This window comes from Podarcis raffonei, chromosome 8 (genome assembly GCF_027172205.1).
Source record: "Podarcis raffonei isolate rPodRaf1 chromosome 8, rPodRaf1.pri, whole genome shotgun sequence".
Classification (NCBI taxonomy): Eukaryota; Metazoa; Chordata; class Lepidosauria; order Squamata; family Lacertidae; genus Podarcis; species Podarcis raffonei.
The window spans coordinates 39998828-40026730 of record NC_070609.1 but is presented as its reverse complement, the minus strand read 5'-3'; the positions used below and the strand labels follow the sequence as shown (position 1 = coordinate 40026730).

General features: G+C 43.8%; 1 protein-coding gene across 1 annotated transcript; it reads right to left on the bottom strand.

Moving 5' to 3' along the window:
* Positions 1 to 46: 46 nt before the first annotated feature.
* Positions 47 to 27178, bottom strand: SLC38A8 (solute carrier family 38 member 8). The gene is made up of 11 exons (XM_053399497.1): positions 25867 to 27178; positions 16325 to 16515; positions 12329 to 12527; positions 11451 to 11604; positions 10315 to 10419; positions 7794 to 7851; positions 7120 to 7234; positions 4828 to 4975; positions 3188 to 3387; positions 1319 to 1370; positions 47 to 993 (listed from the first exon to the last, which is right to left on the bottom strand). The coding sequence occupies exons 1-11, from the start codon at positions 25868 to 25870 to the stop codon at positions 891 to 893; spliced, it is 1329 nt and encodes a 442-aa protein (XP_053255472.1). The 5' UTR covers positions 25871 to 27178; the 3' UTR covers positions 47 to 890.
* Positions 27179 to 27903: the final 725 nt, after the last annotated feature.

Here is a 27903-nt window from a genome sequence, read left to right as displayed (position 1 = left end):
TTGGGACAGGGTGGCAAAGCCTGGACCATCTAAGGCCACTGCCACTTAAAGGATCAGGTACAAAACCAGCTCCCACAGCTCCCAAATATATTGCACTGACTCCACCCATGTCATCTTCCTTGGCTCAGCAACAAAGGACTCCTAAACATGTTCTGAGGTCTCTTGCAGCAGTGTATAAAATGGCGCAGCTCAACAACCTGGCATTCTAGCACCCATACATTGGTGATATATTTTAAGCATGCACACTAAGTGAAAACAATGCTCCTGACAGTTACTGAAAAATAAACAAATAACAATCCCTGTTTCACACATCCACAGAACTTTTGGATGCTATCCTAATAGATAAATTTCTTTCCCAGAGCCTCATTTTTCCCAGAGCCTCATTTAGGGGGTGTGGGTTGGGGAAAACCCTAGAAATCCAAAGCCCTTTTAAGAACATTCCTAAGAGGAGGAGGAGTGAAATGGAGAGCAGAAGCGGCAGAATGTATTTTATGGAAAGCTTAACGTTTTCTCAAGAGTCCTCTGTACTTCGCATACATCTAAGTAACTTTGTGTGACGAGCAGCTTTGGGAGAAATCCAACAGCTTTCTGTGGTTTGAAACATCAATGAAAATCTGCACTACAACAGACAACCAAGGAGCATTTGCTAGAGAAAACGGGTCCTATCCAACAGTCCGCAGGGGAGGAGGAGAGGGCATTCAATGTATGGAAAAGCACAACCAACACATACTTATATTAGATAGCGAAAAAGTGGCTATTATTGAAATTATGTCCAGCTGGTAAAAGCTGCATAGTACTTGCCCATATCACTTGGAAATACCCATCAGGCTGTGCAAGTATCTAGACAGTCTCTGTCATCTGCTACCATCGCAACTGCCTCCACTGGTCGACTAGACTTTGTATAACAGTTCCATGAGAGCGATCGTCGTGCTTTGTCCAAAGATGAAGGCTCCACAAAGGACGGTGACAATTCCCCATGTAATTAAGCAAGACCTGCCAAAGGGCGGGAGGGGGAGAAAATGCCAAGCTGTGTTACCTTTTTCACAGTCATAGAAATAACTGCCAGCAAAAAGCCAGTTATGATGGGCAGGCCACAGCCGGGCCTATGAATTTCAGGGAGTCCCGCGTGGCACACAGTGTGTCAGCTTTGCTCTCCAACTCCCATCAGCCCCAACCAGCATCCCCAAAGATGGGAGCTAAAGTCTAAAAGCTCTGCCGGGTGCAGACTGGGGATGCCTGCCCTTGGCCACGAACAGCTCATATTCATAGAATCATAAAATCACAACAAGCTAAGGGGGCTGGGAAGGCACAGACATACTTGGTCCTTGGCTTGATAGGCTCCATCTCCACTGCACACACCAAACACAGTCCTGCAACACAAGAGAAATCACTTTGCATTTGTTATCACTAATAATAATTATAATCAATCAATCAATCGTAATTATTAATAATTGAAAGTCAGGGTGGTGAAGTGGGTCTAGGACCTGGGAGCCAGGAAGCTCTAACTGGTTGACCCTGGAGCACAACCTACAGGATGGGGAGAACTGTGTGAGCTCCTTGGAAGAAAAGGTCAGATATAAATGCAATAAATACCTAAAACGCTATAGACTGCTCTGATCACTGTGCATTGAAGGGCAGAATAGAAATTAGATAAAACAAAATGGATGTTTATTTTGCATTTAACCAAATTTCTATTTAACCGAATCCTCTTTATCTTCCGAATATTCCTTTCTAAGGCAGCTTAACCATGTCTGGTTCCCAGGGTTGCAAGTACGGAATGTGACATTGACTGCTTTAACAACGCCATCTAGTCATTGCCAAATGCTCCTCAGCTTGATTTAGTATATGGGTCAGCAAGATGGGCTATTTTCCAAAAACAGCGGCCAGAAAGCAGGGGCGAGTCAAATTCCAGAAATTCAGATCCCCCTCACAGCATCACTGACATGAGCAGCCATGAAGCATCTAGTTTCCAGCTTGTCTTTCCTAATGACTCATGAGACCTGGCAAACTACATTTCCCAGGCTCCTTGACATGGAGTTCAAATCTAAGCCAGATAAGAACTTCAGGAGCATTGCAAACTAAACGGAAAGTATTATAAGTTGAACAAGTTTGCATTCCCATCAGATGTGAAGGAGATAAGCAACTGTACAACCTTGAGGAGACATCTGAAAGCAGCCCTGTACAGGGAAGTTGTTTAATGTTTTATTATATTTTCATGTAGGAAGCAGCTCAGAGTGGCTGGGGAAACCCAGTCAGATGGGAGTGGGGTACAAAAAATAAAATTATATTATGATTATGATTATTATGATTATTTCAATACCAAGTAAACACAAACTTTTGCAACTTCACATCTTCTCTTTCTTTTAAAGTACATGCGCACCCAAACTTCTAGTCTTTACTGCTGCCAATAAATTATTACAAATGCCAATTCCAAATGAAGCCACAGAAGAATTGAGAGGTAGGGAAGAGGGGCAGGGGGAGAAGAGGGCTCTAGTAGGAACTGCAGTGACCAAGACCTCACACATGACCACGCCTTTCCCCCATGACTAGCAGAAGCAGTTTTCCATTATTATTATTTTTAAAGCTGGTGTGCAGCAGTGTTTAGCTTGCTGTTTACATAAGCAGTCGAGTTTAGCTTCTGGTAGAAAATCTGGGTTGCTGTGAAACAGAACTTTGATCAGTTTCCTTCTCAAGTACAAAGCTCTGGTCAAAACCTTTCGTTGTGATAATCAAGGCACCAAAAAAGAAATCTCACTTGAAAAAGAAGTTTGCTCCTAGGAAGACTGTTTGATAATTAAATCCATCATTGAGGACTTTGCCAAGAGGACAAGGAGGAGGCGGCAAAAAAGCAAAAACTTTCATCAACCCACAAACTTTTTCCAGGTGATTAGGATTGGGGAGGAGAAAAATCAATTTCCCTGAGAAAAATGGAGGATAGCTGGCCAAGAGCAATGGTGACACCAATTCTTGGAGTCTCAGGTGAACAAGTGGGGAGTTTGCTGCTGCATTCAAGACCTGCTTGCAAGCTTTTCATCGAACTTCAGTTAGCCACTGTGAGAACAGGATGCCAGATGATGGGCCTTTGGTCTGATCCAGCTTGCCTCTTTTTGAGGGGCTAAAAGATCAGCCATTGTTATGCAGATCCCTCACCCTCTCCTACCTCAGAGAGCACACAACATGGTCATACCTGGAAAAATGAAGATGAAGAATGCGCTGATGCCCCCAATGACACTGATGACATCACTGATGTCCGGCACAAAGAGGGCAATGACCAGCGTGACCACAACCCAGGCAGTAGTTAGAGTGACCCGCATCCACTTCTCATAAGGCTCAGTTGTCAGGAGGTAGCTGTGCTTGGAACTCAGGCAGACGTCCTGTAGGACTGACCTAGCATAGACATATAGGCAATTACAAACAACAACAACAACAGCAACAACAGGAACTTTATGGAAGTGGCTGGTTCAGTTGGTGGAAGAGGGGGAACTTTCCCCAGATTGGAAAGGGCCATGGTTCAGTGGCAGAGCATCTGTTTGGGATGCAGAAGGTCCCAGGTTCAATCCCAAGCAACTCCAGGGAGAGGTGGGAAAACCCCCCACCTGAAACCCTGGAAAGCTGCTACCAGTCAGCATAGACAATACTGAGATTGATGGACCATGCTGAGCCAAGTGAACCAAAAGTGTGACTTTTGGCAGCCTAAGACAGCCTAAGGTTAAGTTCTACAGGAAATCAACCCTGAGTGCTCACTGGAAGGACAGATCCTGAGCTGAGGCTCCAATACTTTGGCCACCTCATGAGAAGAGAAGACTCCCCGGAAAAGACCCTGATGTTGGGAAAGATGGAGGGCACAAGGAGAAGGGGACGACAGAGGAGGAGATGGTTGTACAGTATTCCCAAAGAGACCAACATGAGTTTGACCAAACTGCGGGAGGCAGTGGAAAGCAAGAGTGCCTGGCGTGCTCTGGTCCATGGGGACACAAAGAGTCAGACACGACTAAACAACAACAAACAACAACATTACATATTTGGAACAATGGACATGGCAAGGGAGTTGAATGTTGATCTATATGTTCCATGAGTAACTTTTCTTCTTTGTTGTAACACATGGAAATAAGACTACATTTATAATCATAGGAAGAGGAGATAGCAATTATTCTGGTGGATTGCTTTTGAAATGTGCATTTTCTGTTTACCTCAAAGTTCTATATCTCTTAGGTTCCACCTCTGACAGTGTAATCCTACATATATATCTACTCAGAAATTAGTCCCAATGAGTTCAGTGGGACTTACTCCCAAGCCAAGTAGATATAGGATATATAGGACTGAAGTTGCAATCCTAAACTGATTCGCCAGGGAGTAAATTCCATTAAATTCAGGAGGAATACCTTCCGAGTAGACATGGTTAGGATTGTGCAGTAATTTACTATATGTGTTTTTCTTTGGGAATAAGGGGCTGCTGTAGTTATCAAAATGTAATTTAGTTCAAATGGGTGGGGGCAAGAAAAATGGTGTGGTTTGAGGAGGAAAGGGAGGGGCCAAGGAGGCAGCCCTGAACTTTGGGCTCCTCAGAAGAAAGGAAGGATATAAAATGGAGTAAAATACCATTAATTTAAGCCATAAATGGTTTTGGCACAACAGGTTGGATTTCATTCTAAAGCAGATATGCTGTATTATAAATATGGTTATGCTTGAGAAAAATGAGCCTGTTCCCAGAGGAAATCAGGCTATGCTTCTGACCAGAGGAGCTACACACAATGACAGTCCTCATTAAGCAGAACAGCATTTCCGTCAGGGTCAAAGCATAGGAAAAGCAACACTTCTGCTCCTTACCTTCCCAAGAGGAGGACAATGGGGTAGATGGTGATTATGGAGATGCCAAACAACAGCCGAGCTACAATGACCAGCACATCATTTCCTGGGTAGGACATCAGGATGTCAGCAGCAACATCAGCACCAAATGTCAAATAGCCATAGAGCCCTACACAGAGAAGCAGAGCATTGTGCTCTTTAGGTGTGGTAAGGAGAGCAAAATAAACTGCAGACCATGCTGCACCCTCTCACCAACACCCCCTCCCCAACTCAAAAATGACTGAACCAGCAGCCTTCATAGTAGGCTAACCTGGGTCCCTCCAGATGTTGCCCAAGTATGTCTCCTGCCACCCCTGACTATTGGGGCCGGTGAGAGTTGGAATCCCACAGCATCTGGAGGGCCACCTCTGCTGTTTATTATTTATTTAAATTATTTATATGCTGCTTTTGGCCCAAAAGCCTCCCCACACACACACACACAAACCCAGAGAATGTGATGTTAATACAAAAGGGGGAAATACAGCAAAACCAATTCAATATGTCAGGCATAGAATCAAACATAAAGAACAAACCATCTACAGGGTCATGTACCTGCCAGAAATTCCTAAGGGGAAGGGAAGTCATCTACTGGACACTAATTTGGAAAGAAGCAGGAAGAAAGCAGCCTATCTAAACTAACACACTGGGGGGGGATCCTGCCCCCCCCCAATGTTGTCATTCTTGGATCTCAATCAAAACAACCAACTGTGTATATCATGTGTTTGCTATTAGCCCTGTGATCTCTTGACTCTAGATTAAGTTGCCCTTGCTTGCTGAAGGGCCTACAGGTAGCTGGAAGGTTCTGTGAGTCCCTTCACACAATAAGAGAACAGAGTTATGAGATAGATATAGATAGATGATAGATAGATAGATGATATAGATAGATAGATAGATAGATAGATAGATAGATAGATAGATAGATAGATGATAGATAGATAGATATAGATAGATAGATAGATAGATAGATAGATAGATAGATAGATAGATGATAGATAGATAGATAGATAGATAGATAGATAGATAGATAGATAGATAGATAGATAGATAGTGTTATGTACTGAGCTGAATCCTAGAACAATAGGATCCAGAATGGAGCAGTCTAATTGGTCCGCAGGAGCCATCCAATCCAGCTCCAGATGGACATGAATTAGCGACCTGATTGGCTTGCAGGAGCAGCCCAGAATTAGCCAATCACGCGGGGCCCATTGTGTAAATAATGTATATATAGCTAGATGTTTTGGGGAAAGTTTCTTTCATTGCTACTACGAGCTGAATAAAGAGCATGAAATTCACACTCGACTCCGAGTATATTTCACTGGCGACGAAGGTGGGATCCCACTGAGCTGACCACCACACACAGCACCGCAGCACCACCGCCTGCCACACTGCTGCATCGCACCATGCAGATAGATAGATAGATAGATAGATGATAGATAGATGATAGATAGATGATAGATAGATAGATAGATAGATAGATAGATAGATGATAGAACTGCTTCAAGCAGTGGTGGAATGGAAAAAATGTTAAGCTAGCTCACCACAAGTGTCTCCAGAATTTAATCCCCGGCAAAGTCCCTAGTCACAGCAGCAAGGACAGTCCAAAACAGGCAGGCAGCAGAATCGCTTCATTACACACACCAAAGAGGAACACCACAAAGCACAACAATAAAGGCTGGACGGCCAACAGTAGAGATTCTTGTATTGCAGGGGGTTGGACTAGATGACCCTCAGGATCCCTTCCAACTCTACAATTCTACGATTCAATTTATAAGGGTCAGTATCACTGCAACCTGATGCATACTTTCCTGGGGGCAAGCTCCTTGGAACTCAGTGGTGCTTCAGACTGCCTAGGTTCCATACATTGAGCTTTGACTAAAGATCTTCAGGTGGCTAAAATGCAACCTTTAGCTTTTAATTAGAAATCCCTGAAATGTTATGAATAAGTGTTACCACAATTTTAAATGCTAGCACAAAGTAGGAAGCCCATCAGAGACAAAAGAAAGTAGCCAGCCCTGGTAACTGGCCATTGCCCTCATTTTCCAGCTTCTTCAATGATAACCTGTCACAAACAAACTTGAAAAGCTTCATCATCACCTTGTTCACTGGCCAGACTCAGGAGAATCTGTCTGTAAGCCTGGTGGTCCAGCAGACATCATTGCTCCTGCTCTGGAAAAAAACTTCCTCTCACCTATGCCACTAAGGGCCCTAAACAAATTAAGAGCTTGGTACAAAATGGTACCAAGAGATGGAGCAAGTAGAAAGGAGCTTGCTTACCTGTCAGAGAATATATAAGCAAACAGAACAGCATGGACATGACAGACACCACAATCCAGTGGGAGAGCTTCTTATTACTCATGCTGCTGTAGATGGTGATGCACGCTTCATGACACTGAAACACAGAGCTGATGTTGGAAAAGGCTGGTACGCATTCTGCCTCCATTCCTGGAGTCCCAAAGCCATCACTGTCTACCTGCCTTCTCCCCTGCTCCATATCAGAACTGTTGATCTCGCCCACACCTGAGGCAGTCTCCCACCTTAGTGGCCTTCCTAGAATAATTGGTGTAGTGGATTAAGAATGACTGTGCATCCTCATGGGATTTGTTTGGTAAAATCCAAAGTTCCCATTGTCCACATAGACTGCTCCTGCTCAGAACCCATTGCGTTAAAAGAGAGGGGCGGCTATCAGATGTTTCTGGCCAATGTCCCACAATTGTCTCCTCCACTGATCAGCAGCGCTGTGCTTGGTTGTGATTTACACACCACTTGTTTCAGGAAGTCAAGCAAAAGAGGACTCCCTTTTCTTTATTATATCAGAGGAGTTAAACTTGAATGTAGAATCTTGCATCATTTCAAGTGGAAACAAATAAATAAAAATGACTTGGAAGCCTATTTTAACAACGGGAGAGGGGGGAAACCAAGAAAAGAGGAGAAAAGGTTAAACTTCTTACCTGAAATCCAAAGCAGATTGTTGGGATAACGCTGAACATTGAAGCCCAGGAAGAGACCCTGCAAATGTGATAAAGGGTGTGTGCTAACATCAGAGCTGGCCAACTCAGATATCAACAGCCAACCAAGCAAGAGACCAAGGGCCTTACTCAGTACATATATGGCAGCTTCTTCTACTGAGTGAGGGCAAATTACAACCCCTACCTGCCAATTCCTCCTCCAACACCACCTGTTGTTGTTGTCCGTCTGTCTCAAGAGACAATGGAGTGTGCCTCTGAGGGTGAAGTCACACCACTGCGTTAGCAGCACTGAAGTGATCTCCCCATGGTGCAAGACTCCCCACTTGGCCTCACAATGTGGACCAAAGGAAAGCAGAGCAATACGTTTGGCACCAGCTTGGCTGCAGAAGTTGCCACAAGGAGCTGTACAAGGCAAGATCCAACCATCTTAGGGACTCCACTCCAGATTTGTGTAGAGTTTACTCATTTGCCTTACCCCCCCCCCCCTGCAAGGCAGCAGAGGTTTAAGATCAGTGTTTTCCTTCTCCTAGATGGGCTACCTTCCCAGGCTGATGAGCCCCATCTGCCCTTTACTGTACTACTCAAAATTACTCAGTTCTCAGTGGTCCCATGACATCAGACCCTTTGTCCATCTGGACCAGTATTGCCTCCAATGACTGGCAGCAGCTCTCTGCAGTTCCAGACAGGGGACTTGCCCAGCCTATGACCCAGGGGCACTGTGACATAGCTAGGGAGTGTGCAACATTTGCCCACCTTTTATATGCTTGCAAGTGGGACTGGTTGCCTCTGCTGTATTCCTGCATTTTGTTCTGCTAGCGGTTATTATGGTCTCCATTTGCTGGTGACTCTAAGTTTGTATTGATGCTGAAGTAGATCTGACTGTGACAGACTCCCCCCTCAACAAAGATGCAGTGTGACGGGTTTTAGGTGTTTAAAATTAGATACTCCCTGCCAGCAACACTTGGGAGGTTGGAGATTCTCTGCATGTGGCAGCATTTACTAATATTCAGCAGCAAGGACTTTAACATCAATTAAAGGGGAACTGTGATCACTTATCCCTTAAACTGGTAATAAATTAAGGATGAGACACGTTGGAAACAAAACAAATTTTATTATGCACACTCAATGAGGGTTAACGCTTAGTGGTTACTCTGATCAGGCACAAAAGTAAGAATCTCTTTTACAGAAGCAATAAGGAACTTTACTTACGACTTCCACATCAAATCTGTTTCTAAATAAACTGATTCCTCCTAGATCTATTAATCCAGTAAAACACTTCTAGACTCTTTCTGGGATCTCTTCGTTCCCTTGAAGGAAGCTATCTGGTTTGCCCTGCCTAGCAAACTCCTAACCACCCAGCTAATTATCTTAGCCAAGCCCTTGCCAAGTCCAATCCAAGCCCAGTCTGAACAATTTCCAAGTCCCAACTGCTAAACTAGCAGGTTCTAGATTTTAACTCCCCACTCTCCCCTGATTGCTGGACACTCCACCCAGCACTGATTGGTTGTAAGGTCTTCAGGGGGATGATCCAATGTCCATGTGCCACACTTTCCTAGTTGTAAACATTGTATTTTTTTTGGTATTTTTTGTGATGTTATTATAATGCAGCAAAACACTTACAGACTTATTTGCAGTATGAAGACGTACATAAACTACCTACAGAAATGTATAAATTTACTGCTGTATTTTTTCCTTACTCCAGAAGTGGGGCAGAGATATGCTTTGTTGGGGGTTCTCAGCCACACATGCAAAAATAACGTGTCTTGCCTTGGACACTCTGCACCTTGACTTCACGTGGAGCAGGGCACCATCTGCTACTTTGCCTCAGGGAGAAAAATGTCTGCAGATACCCCCAACTATACAGATAATTAAGCAGTAGAAGGCAGATCCCTTCTGCATCAAGCATACATCACTATGGGTTGTAGCCAACATGGCCATTCAGCTTGCACAACATAACTTCACCCTGCTCTCCTTGGCATTTGCTCCTGCACCCTCAAAATCAGCTCCAGAAGCTTGCAGACCAGAGCAGAGCAGATTTTGGGTGCATTCAGGGAGAGTAGAGGAAGGTGAAGTTGCCTTGCTCAAGTGGAACTCCGCATGTGCAGCACTGAATGAAACACTATCACTCTTGGGTACCGATTCAGTTATAACAATGTCATCTGCTGCAGGTAACTGGGGTGTGTGTGTGAGGGGGGGGAATGAGAATCTATTTTACACACTTCAGGGATATTGATATGGGTCATGTGCATAGGAGAATCAACAGCCAAGCTCCCTGGAGACTCTTAAGAGGTAAACAACTTCCTGCATTGCAGGGGGTTGAACTGGGTGGCCCTTGAGGCTCCTCCAAATCTATAATTCTATGAACTGAATTATGGCAGGTTCCAACATGACGGCATCACAGCAGCACATCCATGCAAGCCAATGGGGTGGATGAATCGTGCCCATGGGACCAATGTTTGATAATTCCACTACCAGCCCAACAGCCAGCCATGCCAACACTTACCCGGAGGAACGGCGATGTTCATGCTTGACAACGTAATCGGTTCTGAGGTAGTATTTTATTACAATGACAAGCATCAGGTAGCAGGCTGCCAAAGTACCAAGGATGCTGGAACACACAAACGGAAAAATTAAAAGACTTTGCCTCAAAGGAGCTCAGTGCTCCCCTGCATTGAAAAGGGCACCGTTGGGTATTTTACGGTAGGGGTGTGGCAAATAGAAGCAAAAACAGCAAAATACAACTGCATCTGGGATAGAGATTCTAATTAGATGTTCCAGCAAATGAGAAGCTTTTATCCTGTGAACTAGAAGATGCTTACGTTGCCCAGAAAGGACATTCTACAAACAGGAGTCACCACTGGAAAGGTTCCTCACCTCGGTAACCACACACCTCAATTCTGATGCTGGGGACACCTGTAGATACACCTCATGACGTGCCTTAAAACAGGGAAGGGCAGCCATAGCTCAGTGGTAGAGCATCTGCCTTGCAGTGGGGAAGGTCACAGGTTCAATCCCCAGCAATTCTAGGTAGTTGAAGAGCCAACACCAGTCACTGCAGGCAGTGCTGAGCTATATGGACCAAGGGTCTGACTCTGCATAAGGCAGCTTGCTATGTTCCTAATGGTGAGGAACCAATGGCTCTCCAGACCTTGTTGGATTACATTTTCCTATCATGATAGCTGAGGCTGCTAGGGGTCGAACAAAATTATTGTTTAAAATTAGTTCCGAACAATTTAATATTTTTAAAAATCCTAAGTGGTGTGCAAACAATGCAAATCAGCACAAAGGCAAAAATAAATAAATAGATAGAACAAGAATCCAGTGATATAGGGTACCTATCTGTGCAAAAGGATAGGTCTTTACAAGACATCTGAAGCACATAATTGATGATGGTTCACATACAGTATCTAGTTGGTCAGAGTGTTGGGCCAGGACCTGGGAGACCAGAGTTCACATCCCCACTCAGCAGGGGCGGTATCACGTGATTCGTCACGTGACATGTCACATGACTGTGCCCCCTCAATGTGGTGGTGGGGCAAGTCGGTGCCCCTGCTGAGCCCTTGGGAGCAAGTTTGGTCACCATTTGACCCATTCTCCAGGCCACAGAGAGCACAGGAACAAGAACAACAGAGCTCTCACCTTGTGTATTTCTGGAATCCAATTTCCCTTGGAATTGAGAGGGGAAAGATAACCAAGGCACACAAAGCAGACAAGGTGAAGCGATGGTCCGTGAACCAATGCTGACGAGAGATGCCACCACTCAAGGTTTCATTAGGGTAGAAAGAATCACACACTGGGGAGAAAGGGAACATAAGGAGGTAATGAGGCTTTCCTCGTTGTCTGGCTACCAGCCGAGACGTATCATGTAGCTACCAACAGTGGGGTGGGGGACTTCTCCATGGCGGTGCCATGTCTGTGGAATTCCTCAGGGGTGGCTGGTGGCCTTCAGGGCTGGTGGGACAGAAGGCAGGGAGTCCCAGAAGTAAGTAGGTGGAGCCAGAACTAATGACATGCAAAACCAACTAATTCAAGTTCTGCCTCCATCCACCTCCCTGCCGAGCTCTACAAGGGCAACACTGAAACTAAGGGGGAGGAAGCTGACAGGCAGGGCCATGCCCTGGACTCCTTTTAAGTAAGGAAGCAGGCAGGTGGGGGTTTGCAGAGAGCAGGCTGAAGTTGGTGGGGCAGCACCCTATTTTTCCTAATGGATTCCACTGGAATTCCCTCCCCTCTGGAGTAAGTCAGGCCCCTGACTCTGATGAGTTTTCAGCACCAGCTTAAAACTTACCTGCTCACTCAGACATTTGCTGGCTATTAGTTCATAGGCTTGGTATGATGTATTAATGGCTCCCAGTGATTTTATCCTATATTAATATGCTGATTGTGTTGTCATTCATTATGCACACAAACGGCACTGGTATTATTTACACGAAGAGCCGCATAAAAAGTATTATTAAAGAAGGAACAGCTGGGGATTTTAGAGGATGCTGAAAGGGTTCTGGGGTCAAAGAACTCACATTTTTCTAGCTGGTCTCCCACGACTCTAAGAAAGGCCACCGAGATCATGAACAGGTTCAGAATGAAGCAGACTTCGCAAAGCTTCCCAATGGCAGCCCCACAGATCTCTCTCACCACACCCTGGTACGTTGTCTGGGTGCTGATGGAGGCAGCATAACCCAGAATCACCAAGCCGCTAATCAGGAATATCAAGGAACCCTGCCAAAGGGAGAAACACCCAGAGACAAAGAGGAGAGAGTCGTGAGCCTATAGAGGAGTAACAGGAGTGGCCATGATCAAGGTGAGCTCAACTAAGCAGGCAAATTAGGCAACCTTCCTAGAATTAGATGCTGCCAGTGCCTACTAGCCACCATGCCCCTGTGCAACCTCCAGCGTGGGAGGCAGTGTGCCTCAGCATGCCAGTTGCCAGAATACCAACCTGGTGCCCTCCAGTATTTTGGGCATGCTGGCTGGGGCTGATGGGAGTTGTAGTCCAATGCATCTGGAGGAGGCTGGCCTAGCACAGCAAGATGAAGCAAATGCCTCACACGGGTTTGTTTGCAACAGGACCATGAAGGTCAGAGATTAAGCCAGGGGTGATAAGAGGTTCGTGTTTATAGAAAGTGAAATATACTCAGAGTCGCAAAGTGATTTCATGCTCTTTATTCAGCTCATAGTGGTGAGGAGGAATGAATGAATGTCCCCTCAAAGTACCTGCTTTATATACATTATTTACACAATGGGCTGCACATGATTGGCTAATTCTGGAATTCTACTGTAAGCCAATCAGGTTGTGGATTCACTTCTATCTGGAGCATGATTGGGTGGTTCCTGCCAACCAATCATACTGCTGCATTGTTCTAGGACCAATCAGACTGCTGCATTCTGAATCCTATTGTTCTAGGACCAATCAGACTGCTGCCTTTTGGATCCTATTGTTCTAGGACCAATCAGACTGCTGCCTTTTGGATCCTATTCAACTCAGTACATAACAGAAAGCTAAACCAAAATAAGCAATGACCCGGAGTGATCCAGCAACATCATCATTTTGTGGCCTCTGCAAACACTTACGTGTCCTTTCAAATCCATGGAGCTAGAGCACACCAGAGAGGGTTAGGAAAGGACAAATCCCTACAGTTCAGTCTCTCATGCCAGATTTCTAAATCAGTTTGCTGTTTCATTTTACTTTTTACTTGCAAATTATCAGCATTTTAGTGTGCATTTCTTCTAACATAGACATTTATGCAAGCAATATTCCCTAATAAAGAGCGTTTTTGTCTGTTATATTCAGTAGTATATTGGAGAAACTCAGCCAGATGGGAGGGGTATAAATAATAAATTGTTATAAATTATTATTATAATACATTTCCTTCACCCTGCGTGCACACACACATGGAGAAGCTCATTGCTAAATTAAAAGATGTGCAAGTTTTGAAGCGGAAATGTAGTTTTGCAGGACAGGAATCCAACCAACTGTTTTAGATTTTATTATTATTACTGTTGTTGAATTTATACCCCAACTTTCTAGAAAAATACACAAGGTAGCTTACATACACAACTGACACAGTAAAGAATAAGGTCAACGTACAACCTGAAAATGTTTTTTTTTTAATATTAGGTTGCATTTTGTTTCAAAGTAAGCAGCAAAACTAACAGCAGTTAAAACAAACAAGCAGCAGTTTCAAAAGTAGATCACTCAATGGAAGATGGGAAGCCACATTCCTAGACAGGCTAGATACAAGCAAGGTAAGCAGAAATTGTCACACTAATTCAGAAATGTTGCACATCCAGACCACAGTCCCAAGTCCTCCGAATGACGTGGGATTGCCATTGTCCTGCTTGTTGGCTTTTCAGAGAAATTTGGCAATTGTCAGAACAAAACGCTGGACTAGATGGGTTTTTTACCTGACACAGCAAGGTTTTTCTGACATTGTCAAAACACATGCGAGAGCAGGCACTGCAAGGAGAAAGGATTTTACCCGCTTAAGAAGCAGCTATAATGGAAGACACAGGTAATAAGTGAACGAAAGAGCTTGTGGATGCCATCAACATTTCAAGTAGGGAGAGCCTCAGAGAACCCGACCATTGATGCTAGCCCAGACATAGACTCACTAGCCAAGCTGTCCTCTCTTGGTCCCAGCAGCAAAGTAGAAGTTCAAGTTTAAAATGGGGGAGAAATGCAGCAAACAGTGCGCAAACCAAAAAACAGCTCTCTTTCAAAAATTTGCTCTCCTCCGAATTCTGTGATGCATTACTCTAACCAAGGCAATGCATACAAAAATGCATTGTATTAGGAAGAACTGCTTGCAAAAATGATTGTATTAGGAGAAACGTGTGCTAAAATGTTAAGAAATGCACAAAGCCAAGCAGAAATGTAGAAAACCGAACTTAAGATTGGAAAAAGAAGAAACAGAGGGGAACTGGCATTGACAAAATCATTCATCCCTAAGTCACAGCATATTTTGCAGTGTTAAAATCCATTAGGTGCACCAGGCATTTAAGTAAAGATACTATAATAAGTTTGCGTTTAATAAACTGTAGAAATAGAGTCAAGTACCAAATACTCGAAGCTACCAACATGAGTCTGACCAAACTGCGGGAGGCAGTGGAAGACAGGAGTGCCTGGCGTGCTCTGGTCCATGGGGTCACGAAGAGTCGGACACGACTAAACGACTAAACAACAACAAACAACAAAACCAAATACAGTGGTACCTCAGGTTAAGTACTTAATTCGTTCCAGAGGTCCATTCTTAACCTGAAACTGTTATTAACCTGAAGCACCACTTTAGCTAATGGGGCCTCCTGCTGCCGCCGCGCCGCAGGAGCACGATTTCTGTTCTCATCCTGAAGCAAAGTTCTTAACCCGAGGTACTATTTCTGGGTTAGCGGAGTCTGTAACCTGAAGCATATGTAACCCAAGGTACCACTGTAGTTCTTTCCCCACTGCAATGCCAGACTCACCTTGCAGCAGCCCCAAATCATACTGAAAATTCAGGGCTTGCTTTCTGCCAGTGATCACCAAAGAGAGTCCGTGAGGGTTGAACTAGGACTAGGAAAACCCAGGTTCCAAGACCATGCTCACCCTTGAAGGTTACTGCATAACCCTGAGTCACTCTCTCCCTTACCTCAACCTCCCTCACAGCATTGTTGTGAAGATAAAATGCAGAGCAGAGAGCCATGTACAATGCTCTGTGTTCCTTGGGGGGGAAGTGGGATATAAATGAAAATAATAAATAAAGCTCATTTCCAGAATTCTGTTCCGGTTCCTTTTTTTCAATTCTGTAATGTAGGAATCAAAACTAGGAAATTGTTTTCCTGCCCCACCCCCCGCAAAAAAGAAGAGTACTGTACTGAGTGTATTTGCAGAAACCACTCGAGAATCATCTGCACATCAGGAATTGGGGAGAAATCCTGTTCAATTCAAGTGTGAGTACAAACCAACCTGATTCCCACTTTCAAAAACAGTAAGTAAACCAAAACACAGCATTGCTCCCAAATTCATTCTCCTCTGAATGTTGTGATGCAAGTTCTCCAACTAAATAAAGTGAGGCGGGGAACGTGCATTTGAGGGAGAAACGTGCAAAATAACCCACATATTAGGGAAAACAACATGCAAAAATGCATAATATTCAGGAAATTTGTTTCCAAAAATATACCAGGCACAATCGCATACAAAAATATGCTGACAAATTTTCACGAAGACTTAAAAAAAAAATGTATGCACAAACTGCTGCAGAAATGGGGTGTCCTGAACTTATGAGTGGAAAAAACAAGAAACTGAAATTAATAGATTTCCCCATCCCTATCCACACACCATGGCTGGGAGGGGAGCTTTGCAAAGCAAAAGAAGGCAGTACTAGGTTGATTAGAAGTAAAATAAACTATTAAAAAATGCAATGAGGCTTGCTTCCAAATCCACTTGGCTAGGACCAGACCCTCAAACCCTCCACCCACCTATCTATTCCAGCAGCCTGTCACTCTGCAAGAGATCTGGATGTCTTTCCTTTGGCACTTACCAGTTCCACAAGGACAGCCGGGGTGACTCCTCCAGCCTTATTGAACGCCCAGGGGAAATTCAAGAGCCCTGCTCCAAGGGCAGATTTCAGCATGATAAAGACAGCCCCAGCGGAGGAGAGATTGGGGCTACCTGGCTCCAGAGTAGGCTTGGCTAACAGGGTGATGCTCTCTCTAGCCAACTCCTCCATATCTGAAAGAGAAGAAGGACCAGGGAGTGGTGAGGTTAATCTCTTAAAGCTGGGCAAATCCAAGCTGACTTGAAACAGGTAACAGATTCCTCCGCTGTTCTTTGGTGGGATCAATTCATTTATTTTATTTTTTTTGCTTTGTAAACTGACTAAATTTCAGAAGCATTAAGAGGAAGTGAGGAATAGAGTGCAAGTTTCTCCCCCCTCCCCAATCTTGGACTGAAGGAATGGCATGTGTTGTGTATCAATGTTAAAAATGAGCCAAGCTGTGCTCAGGGCTACGTTTTCTTCCAGTGGCTGCTTAATGGAATTAGCAGGGCACCAAGAAAGTAGCAACGATGCTTGAGATTCTGCAGGGAGATGTTTTGCAAACAGAGTCCAACATAAGCAGTTGAAGGAGCAAGGAAGACTGGGACAGACATGTGCAACAGAGCAATGCAATGCCCTTGATTCACTGTGAAATTGTAAGCACAGCTCGCAAATGCTCAGGGACACCTCCAGTTACAAACAAATTATGTAGCTAGTCTTTCATGAGCTTTACAATGTAACTGTTATAGGTACAGCCAGGTTTCCGGTCCCCCCCCCTTTTACCACCAAAGGGCTTTGTCAATTAATAGCCACACCCTCAAGGGGAACCCAGAAATGCAGGCAGCTGCATCAGTCCATTATTTATATACATGCCCAGAGCAGCACTACAGTGGTACCTCAGGTTATGAACTTAATTTGTTCCAGAAGTCCGTTCTTAACCTGAAACTGCTCTTAACCTGAGGTACCACTTTAGCTAACGGGGCCTCCTGTTGCCGCTGGACAATTTCTGTTCTCATCCTGAAGCAAAGTTCTTAACCCAAGGTACTATTTCTGCGTTAACGAAGTCTGTAACCTGAAGAGTCTGTAAACTGAAGCATCTGTAACCTGAGGTACCACTGTATAGGTAAAGGTAAAGGACCCCTGAGCGCTTAAGTCCAGTCAAAGGCAACTATGGGGTTGCGGTGCTCAAGTCGCTTTCAGGCCGAGGGAGCTGGCATTTGTCCACAGACAGCTTTCCAGGTCATGTGGCCAGCATGACTAAACCACTTCTGGTGCAACGGGACACCATGAGAGAAGCCAGAGTGCACAGAAACGCCATTTACCTTCCCGCCACAGTGGTACCCATTTATCTACTTGCAGTGGCGTGCTTTTGAACTGCTAGGTTGGCAGAAGGTGGGAGAGAGCAACGGGAGCGCGCTCCGTCACAGGGATTTGAACCGCCGACCTTCCGATCAGCAAGCCCAAGAGGCTCAGTGGTTTAGACTACAGTGCCACCTGCGTCCCTTACACTATGCAGCACTATACAGCATGATGACCAAATAATCAGAATTCCCCAGCTTGCCAATAAACAGTCCACATAGGCCATTTGCCATCGGGGCGGCCTGTCCTATTTTTCTACCTGAGGCGAAATGGGAATGTCCCCTGCTGCCACTGCACTATTTCTGCCACCACTGGAACACCCCCCCCCCCCAGATAAATAGGTACCGCTCCCACGGGAAGGTAAACGGCGTTTCCGTGTGCTGCTCTGGTTTCGCCAGAAGCAGCTTAGTCATGCTGGCCACATGACCCAGAGGCTGTCTGCGGACAAACGCTGGCTCCCTCGGCCTATAGAGCGAGATGAGTGCGCAACCTGAGTCGGCCACGACTGGACCTAATGGTTAGGGGTCCCTTTACCTTTACCTTTACCTTACCTAAAAAAATAACCCACCATATCTTTCTGGAAGACAGGCTTAATGCAAAATAAACCAACAGCAAGAGAATGGAAAATATAAGACAGAACTGCAAGTGAATGTTGGAAGAGACTGAGGCGCGTTTGTACATCCTTGATCTGGGCTGTATCACTGCAAGTGGAAGGAGGGCTCACAGGGCACATGGAAAAATAAAATTCTACACAGCTAGAAAACCAGCAGATCTGATAAATGGCTAGGCAAAACTCTTTCTCCCTGTTGTACAAATGAAAAGGGATTATTTCATTCCACTACTCTATGCTTCCTCGTAAAGCAGATATTGCCATGATTTCCACATCCTCCCTATTCAAATATTTATTGCACAGAAGCATTTACAACATGGCAACCATTCAAAGGCATCTTGCAATTATGCATAGGGCCCATTGTGAACTATATTACAATAAAAACTAAAGGCTGTATTCAACCAACTTTTACTCTGAGTAGACCCATTAAAATTATTTACCATGACAGAAATTAATGGGCCTAAGTTAGTAATGACCATTCATTTCAATGGGTCAACTCAGATACAACTCAAAAGTTTAAACCAAATCATAATAAAACAAGGTAACAGCATATATCTTGAAGGAGGAACTGGCAGTAATTCCATATTAATTTCATCTAGAATAAAAACAAACATGTTTTTGTCACAACTAAAGCAGCTTCTTCTCTTGAAGAGCATTTATCAACAGCTCAACCATCTTAATTCATTCTTCTATTTTCCAACCATGTGACCTTTTGATCTTGGTAAGCAGGATAAAGAGACTTTAATCAGCTGCTATAAGGAATTATTAATGGCTAATTGTGTCTGTCATCCCAATTATATATTTACAACCTAAGGTGTTCCTGGCCATTTAAAGTGTCCTTTGCAGCCTTCATCACTGTGAGCTGCCACAAAGGAATGTGGGCATAATTGGCTTGTATGATTTAGAAATTAGTCATTGGGCTGTAAAAGGTGCACTCCGCCAATGAGAAAGTCTCAGCGCGGACTGGCGCACTTTGATACAATTTTGTTCTGGTTTTTCAAAGGCTCTCTGGAACAGCCTCTAATCTTTCATTAGTGACACTGTGGAAAGATCCATCTGCCAATTAGCAGAGACTTGAAGAGAAGAGGGCGGCTTGTGATTCTCGCTCTAAATGAAAATGTATCCTAGTAGTCAGAATCCCAACAAGGAGAGCAAACTAGTGCTCACTGGAGAAATCATAGCATTGTGGAGTTGGAAGGGACCCAAACAATCATCTAATATCAGCCTCCTGCAACACAGCAAACAGCTAAAAATCCAAGACACATGGCCACCCAACCTCTGCTTAAAAACCTCCAATGAGGAAGAGCCCATCACCTTTCAAGGTTCCACCATTAGAAAATTAATTCCAATATTTAGTCAGCACCTCCTTTCTTGTAATTTGGATCCATTATTTTCTGTCTTGCTGTAGCTTTTGTTTCATTTTGAAAAATACCATTTTATTTTATGGTTTATTATTGTTTATATTTTGAATTAGATATATATGGGGGCACCAAAATATTTTAAGTGCTTAGGGCCTTTAGAGGTCTTAATCCAGCCCTGCACCCATCCACTGGATCAGGTCCTGAGAAACCTGTTTGTACATATGATGCCTGCAGAAAACAGGCTTTGGCCAATGGGTGGTAAAGCTGAAGCCTCAGACACTTTGATTAACTCTTTGCAACCCTCTGCGCCCTGCCAAATATGGTCCCCACAGGAGATCCAGATCAGGAGATGGTCCATAGAGCCAACAGAGTTCCCCTTCCCTGCCCTAACAGGAAGACCCAGATAGTTTTAACTGTACTATTTGAAAGGCTTTCCAGATCAAGTCCAGTTTAAAGGTAAAGGATCCTAAGAAGGGAGACCAGAGGTGGACTCTGAAATTGCCCACAAACAATGAGCACCTGGACAGGGGACTGAGCAGGAACACAGGACACCTGGTGGTCATAGGCTTCATAACTGGGTCCCCCCTCCAATTTAAATTGTAGCCAGTGTTTCTAAATTAGATATGGATTTAGAAGCAATGGCTAACATTTAAAATGAAAAACATACATGAGCATACATACAGATTAATATATGCATATTTCATGCAAATCTGTCTTATTTTTTGCAATGGGCAACTGATCACCTTAAGACCATCCTTATGCTCCCCTCCCTTCTTAACCTGCGCTTCTCTACATTAAGCCATTCCTCATGGTCAATACTCCCTTCATGGTCATAGCTACTTAAATCCTTTTATGCCTCACCCTTCCTCCAGGTTGCTCAAGATGGCATACACAGACTGAGTGACCCCAGTTTATTGCACTAGGAAGAGATGGACCATCCCAAGGTTGAACATCACAGTCCACAGAGGAGGACTGGATTCAAATCCAGGTCTCCCCAGCCCACGTCCTTGGGGATGGGGAACATGTTGCCCTCCAGGGGTTGTTAGGCTCAAACTCCCATCAGCCCCAGCAAACTTCACCAACATCAGGGATGATGTTAAACCACAGTCTAACAACAGGAGTTCCTCTGTTGCTGCTCTAACCGCATTACTGCCTTAGCTTTCCTAACATCAGACCAGCAAGCAGTCTTGCAAGGAACCTTCAATTATTGCCCTTATTATCAGAGCCAATTCAAATGAATGGATGAAGTTTAGCCATGTTTACAAAGTATTGGGGGTGGGAGAGAATTTTAAAAGAGCACACTCACGCAAACGAGTATCATTTCCAACTATGGGCAAATCTTTCAACTATAGAAGATGATATTGGAGAATCCAGCACAGAGCCTCCTCAGCTTCACTCTCAAGAGAAAGTGCTTTTTTCCCTGCTAGTTATTTATAATTGCACCAAGTAAAAAGTTTGGTATGCAAGATGTCAGCCTGATTAGAGATTATTTAATCATTTTTTTCTGCCTTCGTTAAGCTGTTTAACCTCTGCTGTAATCCTGGCTGAGCCAATGACTTGCTGGGTAACCTCTGGCAGGTCCCTTGACCTGGCCGATCCTTTGTCAACCTAGCTGGAAAATTGGTTAAGCTGCCAACTTCACAGGCAGGAATGGGGGAGGCCAGGATGGAGGAGACGACCCTCTCCACAAATCATCACCATGATACACACATCACATTTCAAATCTTCTGACTATACAAGATAGTGAGGCAGCAATATGCCTTCAGGATTTTATTTTTAAAAGAAGAAGTTTTAGCCTTTCCACACAGGACAGGCAAACACTGATGATCATCCTCATCATTTCCATTAATTTATTTGTGATCCACCTTCCACACACATGTCCCAGGGTGCTTCACAGACATATCCTTGTAAGCAGTTAAAACAGCTATAGAAACAGTACAAGAACAACTGAATATAACTTCAAAAACAACACCGAGTGGACATCCAGGCCCAGAGACCTTTTCATCAAGCTAGAAAAGCTTGGGAAACAAAAATGTCTGTTTCCAGAAAGTTTGGATACTGTCTTATTTATTAATTAAAATTTATATACCAGTTGATTTTTTTGAAAAAAATAAAAATACACCCTCAAAGCTGTCATATCTCAAGATCTAATGATAGGTATATGGGTGGTTTTCAGTTTTATTAAATTTATATCCCAGCATTACTCTCAAAGGAGCCCAGGTCAGCAGCTGATCAGCAAATATTTCCAGGTCCCAGTAATTTATATAACAAGAAGAAGATTAATAGTGTGTGTGTGTGTGTGTGTGTGTGTGTGTGTGTGTGTGTGAGTGAGAGAGAGAGAGAGAGAGAAAGAAAGAAAGAAAGAAAGAAAGAAAGAAAGAAAGAAAGAAAGAAAGAAAGAAAGAAAGAATGATTTCTCTATCCTAGAATGATGGGACGTCCAGCCAGGTGAGAGAAGGCCCACATATTTGCTTCTATATCAACAGAGTTCACTCTTTAAGATGCTGCTAACAGGTACTGTTCTTAGGGCTTGTCCCATGCCTAGAAAACATTAATCTGAGTAGTATTTGCTTGACCCATGCTTTCTAGGCACAGGTCCCCTTGCCTCACACTCCTTTCCCAGGGAAAACCCACTCTTTAGCATGAAATCAGAGCAAATGTTGATCTGGAGAAGCCCCAAATTGCTGTTTGCTTTGACTGAGATAAATTTTCCCCAGGGAAAAGCGTTGGGACAAGAAGAGGTGTGGATGAGCTTTCAGCTGAGCAGCTAAGGCCACTAGCTTAAAAAAAGGAGCTGGCTTGACTGGTTCAGCAGGTTTTCTCTTACAGATCCAAACCTCATAGATACAGAATCACAGACCTGGAAGGGACCCACAGGTACTATACAGCCTGACACCCCCCCCAAAAAGTATAACAATATGCTCTCACAACAATGAGTTACTTTATTCCATAGTAAGTGAATGGTTACCATTTATGTCTATCAAAACACCACAAAATCAGAAGCTGCCTTGATGCAAGCCAGACCTCTGATCCATCTAGCTCAGTACTGTCTACTCTGCTTCAAAAAACAACATCCCTCCAGGAATTCAAAGGGTTACTCTACAAGGAGATGCCTGGGAACTAAGAGAGAGAAGATTGTCACATGCATTCTGCATCCTTACCCTAGAGCTACACCACACCCACAAGGGTCTTGCAGCATACATGTCCCTCCTTTCTCCACTCCTTAACCACCATGGACATTTTGCTTAGCATGTAATGAAAGTATGGCACACAACCCTATTCCACCACATCCCTACGAGTCAGAAGGTATCTACAAAATAATTGCAAAATAAATATTTTGAAAGGGATTCACTGAGGAGGAGGATTCCCATCCCAAGAGTCAATCTTCTTCATTCTTTCTCTTGTAATAGATCTGTGGTGCTAAATGTTTAGGTTTAGTAAATATTAGGATTTAATTAGAACTTGTATGTTATAACTGAGATATGTTATAAGGCAGTCTCATTGTGTATTAGAAGGGGTTTATGTAAGGGGTTTGAGGTGTTTAACTAGTGTTTATGTGTAAAGACTGTGTCAGACCTTGAGAATGTAATCTAGAGCCATGTATGAACCTACTTTTGAGCACCAGCAATTAGCATGTGAAGAGTTACCGTATTTTTTGCACCATAACACTCACTTTTTTCCTCCTAGAAAGTAAGGGAAAATGTCTGTGCGTGTTATGGAGGGAATGCCTACGGGTGGCGGGGGATCTGCTGCAGTCATGAGCAGAGGATCCATGGTTCCCCTTCCTTCCCTCCTCCATGGCTTGCTTTGAAACAGCAAAGCGGGAGAAGAGCCGCTGAGTGGGGAGGAGAGAGGGACAGAAAGCCTACTTGCTTTAAAGGAGCAAAGTGGGAGAGGAGAGGAGCCTTCTCCCCTTATACCCCTCTTCTTCATTATTAGCAGCATCCTTCTCCACACACCCCACGTGTGTTCCTTCTTCCCTTAAACCCCTCTTCTTCATTATTAGCAGCATCCTTCTCCACACACCCCACGCGTGTTCCTTCTTCCCTTAAACCCCTCTTCTGCATTATTAGCAGCATCCTTCTCCACACACCCCACGTGTGTTCCTTCTTCCCTTAAACCCCTCTTCTTCATTATTAGCAGCATCCTTCTCCACACACCCCACGCGTGTTCCTTCTTCCCTTAAACCCCTCTTCTGCATTATTAGCAGCATCCTTCTCCACCCACCCCACGCGTGCTCCTTGTCCCTTGAGTGCTTTTCCTTCCCTCCCCACTTAAAATGTGGTTACAAACCACGGATCAACATGGATCCTCAGGATTTTTGCACTGGGTCACCCCAAATTCACCATCAGATCACATAGCATGTCCATGGCTACATCTTGTACCAAAAAAATCATGCACCCACTGTTGCCTGGGGTGCAAAAATGTGGTTACAAAGCATGGATCCACATGGATCCTCAGGATTTTTGCACTGGGCTACTCCAAACTCACTGTCAGATCACATGTCTGTGGCCACAGCATGAACCACAAAAATCATACATCCACTGTTTCGTTTAGAATATTTTTTTCTCTTGTTTTCCTCCTCTAAAAACTACGTGCGTGTTATGGTCAGGTGCGTGTTATAGAGCGAAAAATACGGGTAATTAACCTAGGTAAATGTCCTAAGTGTGCACCAGTCTTTAATCCTAGTCAATAAATGTTGATGAAGTCAGGTGACCTTCATTAGGTGATGCCAGAGGGGATTAACCATTACTTCTTCAAAACATCAAAAGAACCGACTATTAGAATGCAAATGAATAAAGGAGGTTTAGATTTTAGGAACAGCAGAATTAGGAAATATGGGACCAGGAAGGAGGAATGGATTCACACTTGTATGTGCCCAGAAGACCAAGACAGGTGGCAGAGCAAAAAAGGATGTCGGAGATGCAACTGTAAGGATAAGCTAGAATATTTTGTGGTGCTGCTGCTGTGTGCTCATTTGGAGACTAAGGGTTGTATTTATGTGTAAACCCTATATTATTAAGACACTAGCCTCCATTGTGCCCAATCTCTCCAAAGGAACACAGACCCTGGGTGAGCACCTGGAACTCCACTTGAGTCAGCAGTGATTGGAGGTGGCACCAAACTTTTGTAATACAGTGGTACCTCGGGTTACAGATGCTTCAGGTTACAGACTCCGCTAACCCAGAAATAGTACCTCAGGTTAAGAACTTTGCTTCAGGATGAGAACAGAAATCGGGCTCCAGCGGCGTGGCAGCAGCGGGAGGCCCCATTAGCTAAAGTAGTGCTTCAGGTTAAGAACAGTTTCAGGTTAAGAACGGACCTCTGGAATGAATTAAGTACGTAACCAGTGGTGCCACTGTACTCTATTATAGAAATTGGGGAGGTACTGTGCATGCTTTGAAACATAGTATCTGCAGACTGGGATGGATGAATCTTTCCATTTGGCTTTCTCATTTTTCCAGTCAAGTTCCGTTCCCCACATTTCCACATTTTTGGGGGGAGAAAATTGAGAAAATTCATCAGTGACCTAATGCACATTTCTTCCACTATTCACTTTTTGTATGCTATTTCGCAGAATGTACAATCCAACATAATGCATTTTAGTGTTATCTTAACATATGTATGTTTATGCACACTTTCACACAACGTATACTTTAATATGCATACTTTCATTGGAGAACCACACCACAAATTTCAGAGGTATTAATTTCAAAGGAAAGCTGCATTTCAGCTCTCAGGCAGTGTGAATTAAGGAAATTCACATATAAATACAAAACAAAACAAATTTTCCCCCTATTGTGGAAGCGATAAACTTGCACACACAAAAGGTCTGCTACAGATCAGGCATCTCAAGCAGCACCATCCTGTATTCCCAGACACACACACCCCCCAAAAAAAAACCACCCCAAAACCACCATTTCCCAGGAGGAGGCTCAAACATGCAGCTACAAGCCTTTGCCTGTTGTTTATTGACCCCCAAAAACACGACCGGAGTTTTCTCCTCCTCCCGGGTTAAAATACCGGTACCTCCTCTGCTTCCAAGCACTAGGCTCACATCCCCAGCAGGAGACAACCAGCAAGCAACACCCACAACACCGCAAACATATTTAAAGAAAAAAGGTGCAGGCAAAAGACAAGAGTTAGAGAAGCGCAAAGTTTTCACATCAGTTTCATTAGTATATAGAGAAAGAGAGAGAAGCAAGCAACTATACCCATGTTGGCCACGAACACGTTTTCTGCAGCATTCAGAGAGGAGAAGAGATATCCAGGACTAGTCCCATCATGGAAGATATCCTTAGGAAACTCCAATATAGAGGAGGGGGTGATCTTTGCTCCTGTCTCCTGTCTTTAGGAAGGGGGGGGATATAGTTTGTCTCTCTCAGATTGCAACACAATCTTTCCCTCCCCATAGCCACTCCCTTCTTCCTGCCTTCATGTTCTGCTTGTGGACAGTGGGCTATACCTATAGTTTAAACAGCCTCCAGCTGTATCCACTTGCTGGCTTAATCCTTGATTAGCTTAGCTCCATCCATCCCTTACAGACCTGGCAACTGAAGAAGGCAGAGTTGGTTTTCTCAGCCAGGCTGTTTGTTAAAAAATAAGAAAACATCTTTAAGCATTTTACAAACACTGGAGCTTGGGGAATATTCAGCAGGCTTAAGCTGGCTCATTTGTTTCCCACCTCCTCCCTGCATGAATACATTGGGGGGGGGGAGCCGTACCAGTGGAAACTCTGCCTGCCTCAAGATTTTTATGCCACATACACAGAAGTCGTGTCCTTGCGCCTCAGTACTAATTAATTGGTTTGCTAATTCTAGAATTTCCACCGTCTTTCCATAAAGTCATCAAGAAACTGTTAAAAAAACAGTAAAAGAAAAAAGAAAGATAACTCCTCAGGCATTGTTAAATAATAATCCAAAAATAAATCACAGCCCACACTAAAACTCAAAAGCAGTATATATTCAATCTTTCTTTTTAAATTAAATCTATTTTTTTTTCTGAAGAGGCACACTGAAATAAAACCCATCTCCACAGCTCATTTAGGAGTATGGAGGCCAGAGATTATTTCACTCCTTCTATCATTACAGGTAAGATTGTCAGCTGCCCACAGAAATATGCCAGTGATTTTTTAAAAGCAGATTTTGCAGCTGCACAAATTCCCAGTCAGACACCCCACACTAAAAATAGAAGAAAAATGCCAAACCAAGAGAAGTGTGCTTTGCTCCTTGTTTCCTTTACCCTGGATCAGTGGCAGTTTCTCGACAGGAGAGAGTATTTCTTATTTACTATACAGTGACTCCAGCAGACACATTTAAAAATGAGTACTTTAAAGGTATTTACTATTAAAGGATGCAAATACCTATTACCTGACAGAAGAGGAAGATGAAGAGGGGGCAGCCCCAGCCAAAAGAAGGTAGCAGCATTTTATATGGTTTGGGCAGATTGTCTTAAGTATGGAAACTAAACAAATTCTGCCCTTATGCAATTGGTATACAGTATATGCTTTTCCTGATATTGCCTGCCTTTAAGCACACACACGTAACACATTTAATTCCCCTCCACCCCCATTTATCGAACCACACATTTGTAACCAACTGCACATTTAAAAAAAAAACACCCTTCAAACATGCCCCAGGGTGTATGTGTGTGTTAAATATCTGGTTACATTGCCAGAATGCTGTGTAAAAGCAAGAATTCATGACTAGCTGCTAGTTTATTTTATTTAGAGGCAAGCTGGGAGGGCAGCCAAGAGACCGTCTAAAGGAATTAAGCTACCAAATACCCTTCTCTGGAAAGGGAGTTTTCCCAGCTAAAATCTGGATTGAAGACAGAGCTATATTGGTTCAGAAAAGGGGCTTCTACTAGCCCATTGGTATTTTTGGCTTCTCTCCCACCCCCGCCCCATCTTAAACACAGTGTGTAAAGCAGAAGTTTGGAAAGCTCTGTTTTTGGTGTGAAATGAGGATCCTTGCAGTTTTTACTTTTGTGGAGTACAAAAATGTAGAAAGTGGGGGAGGAGGAAATTAAATGCATACAGTACTTACTTACAAAAACACCTGCTTTAGCTAATGTTCTATCTTAATTTCCAACCAGAGATATATTTGCTCATTTGTTAAGACTTCGTATGTGTTTCAAATGACATACTTCCAGAGACTGTGGTTAATGCTTAATGACTTCACCAGGGGTTGCCACTAGGTCTCAGGTCTGGGCCCCAAAATCTCAGGGTCTGGGATGCTCCTGTCCCGACA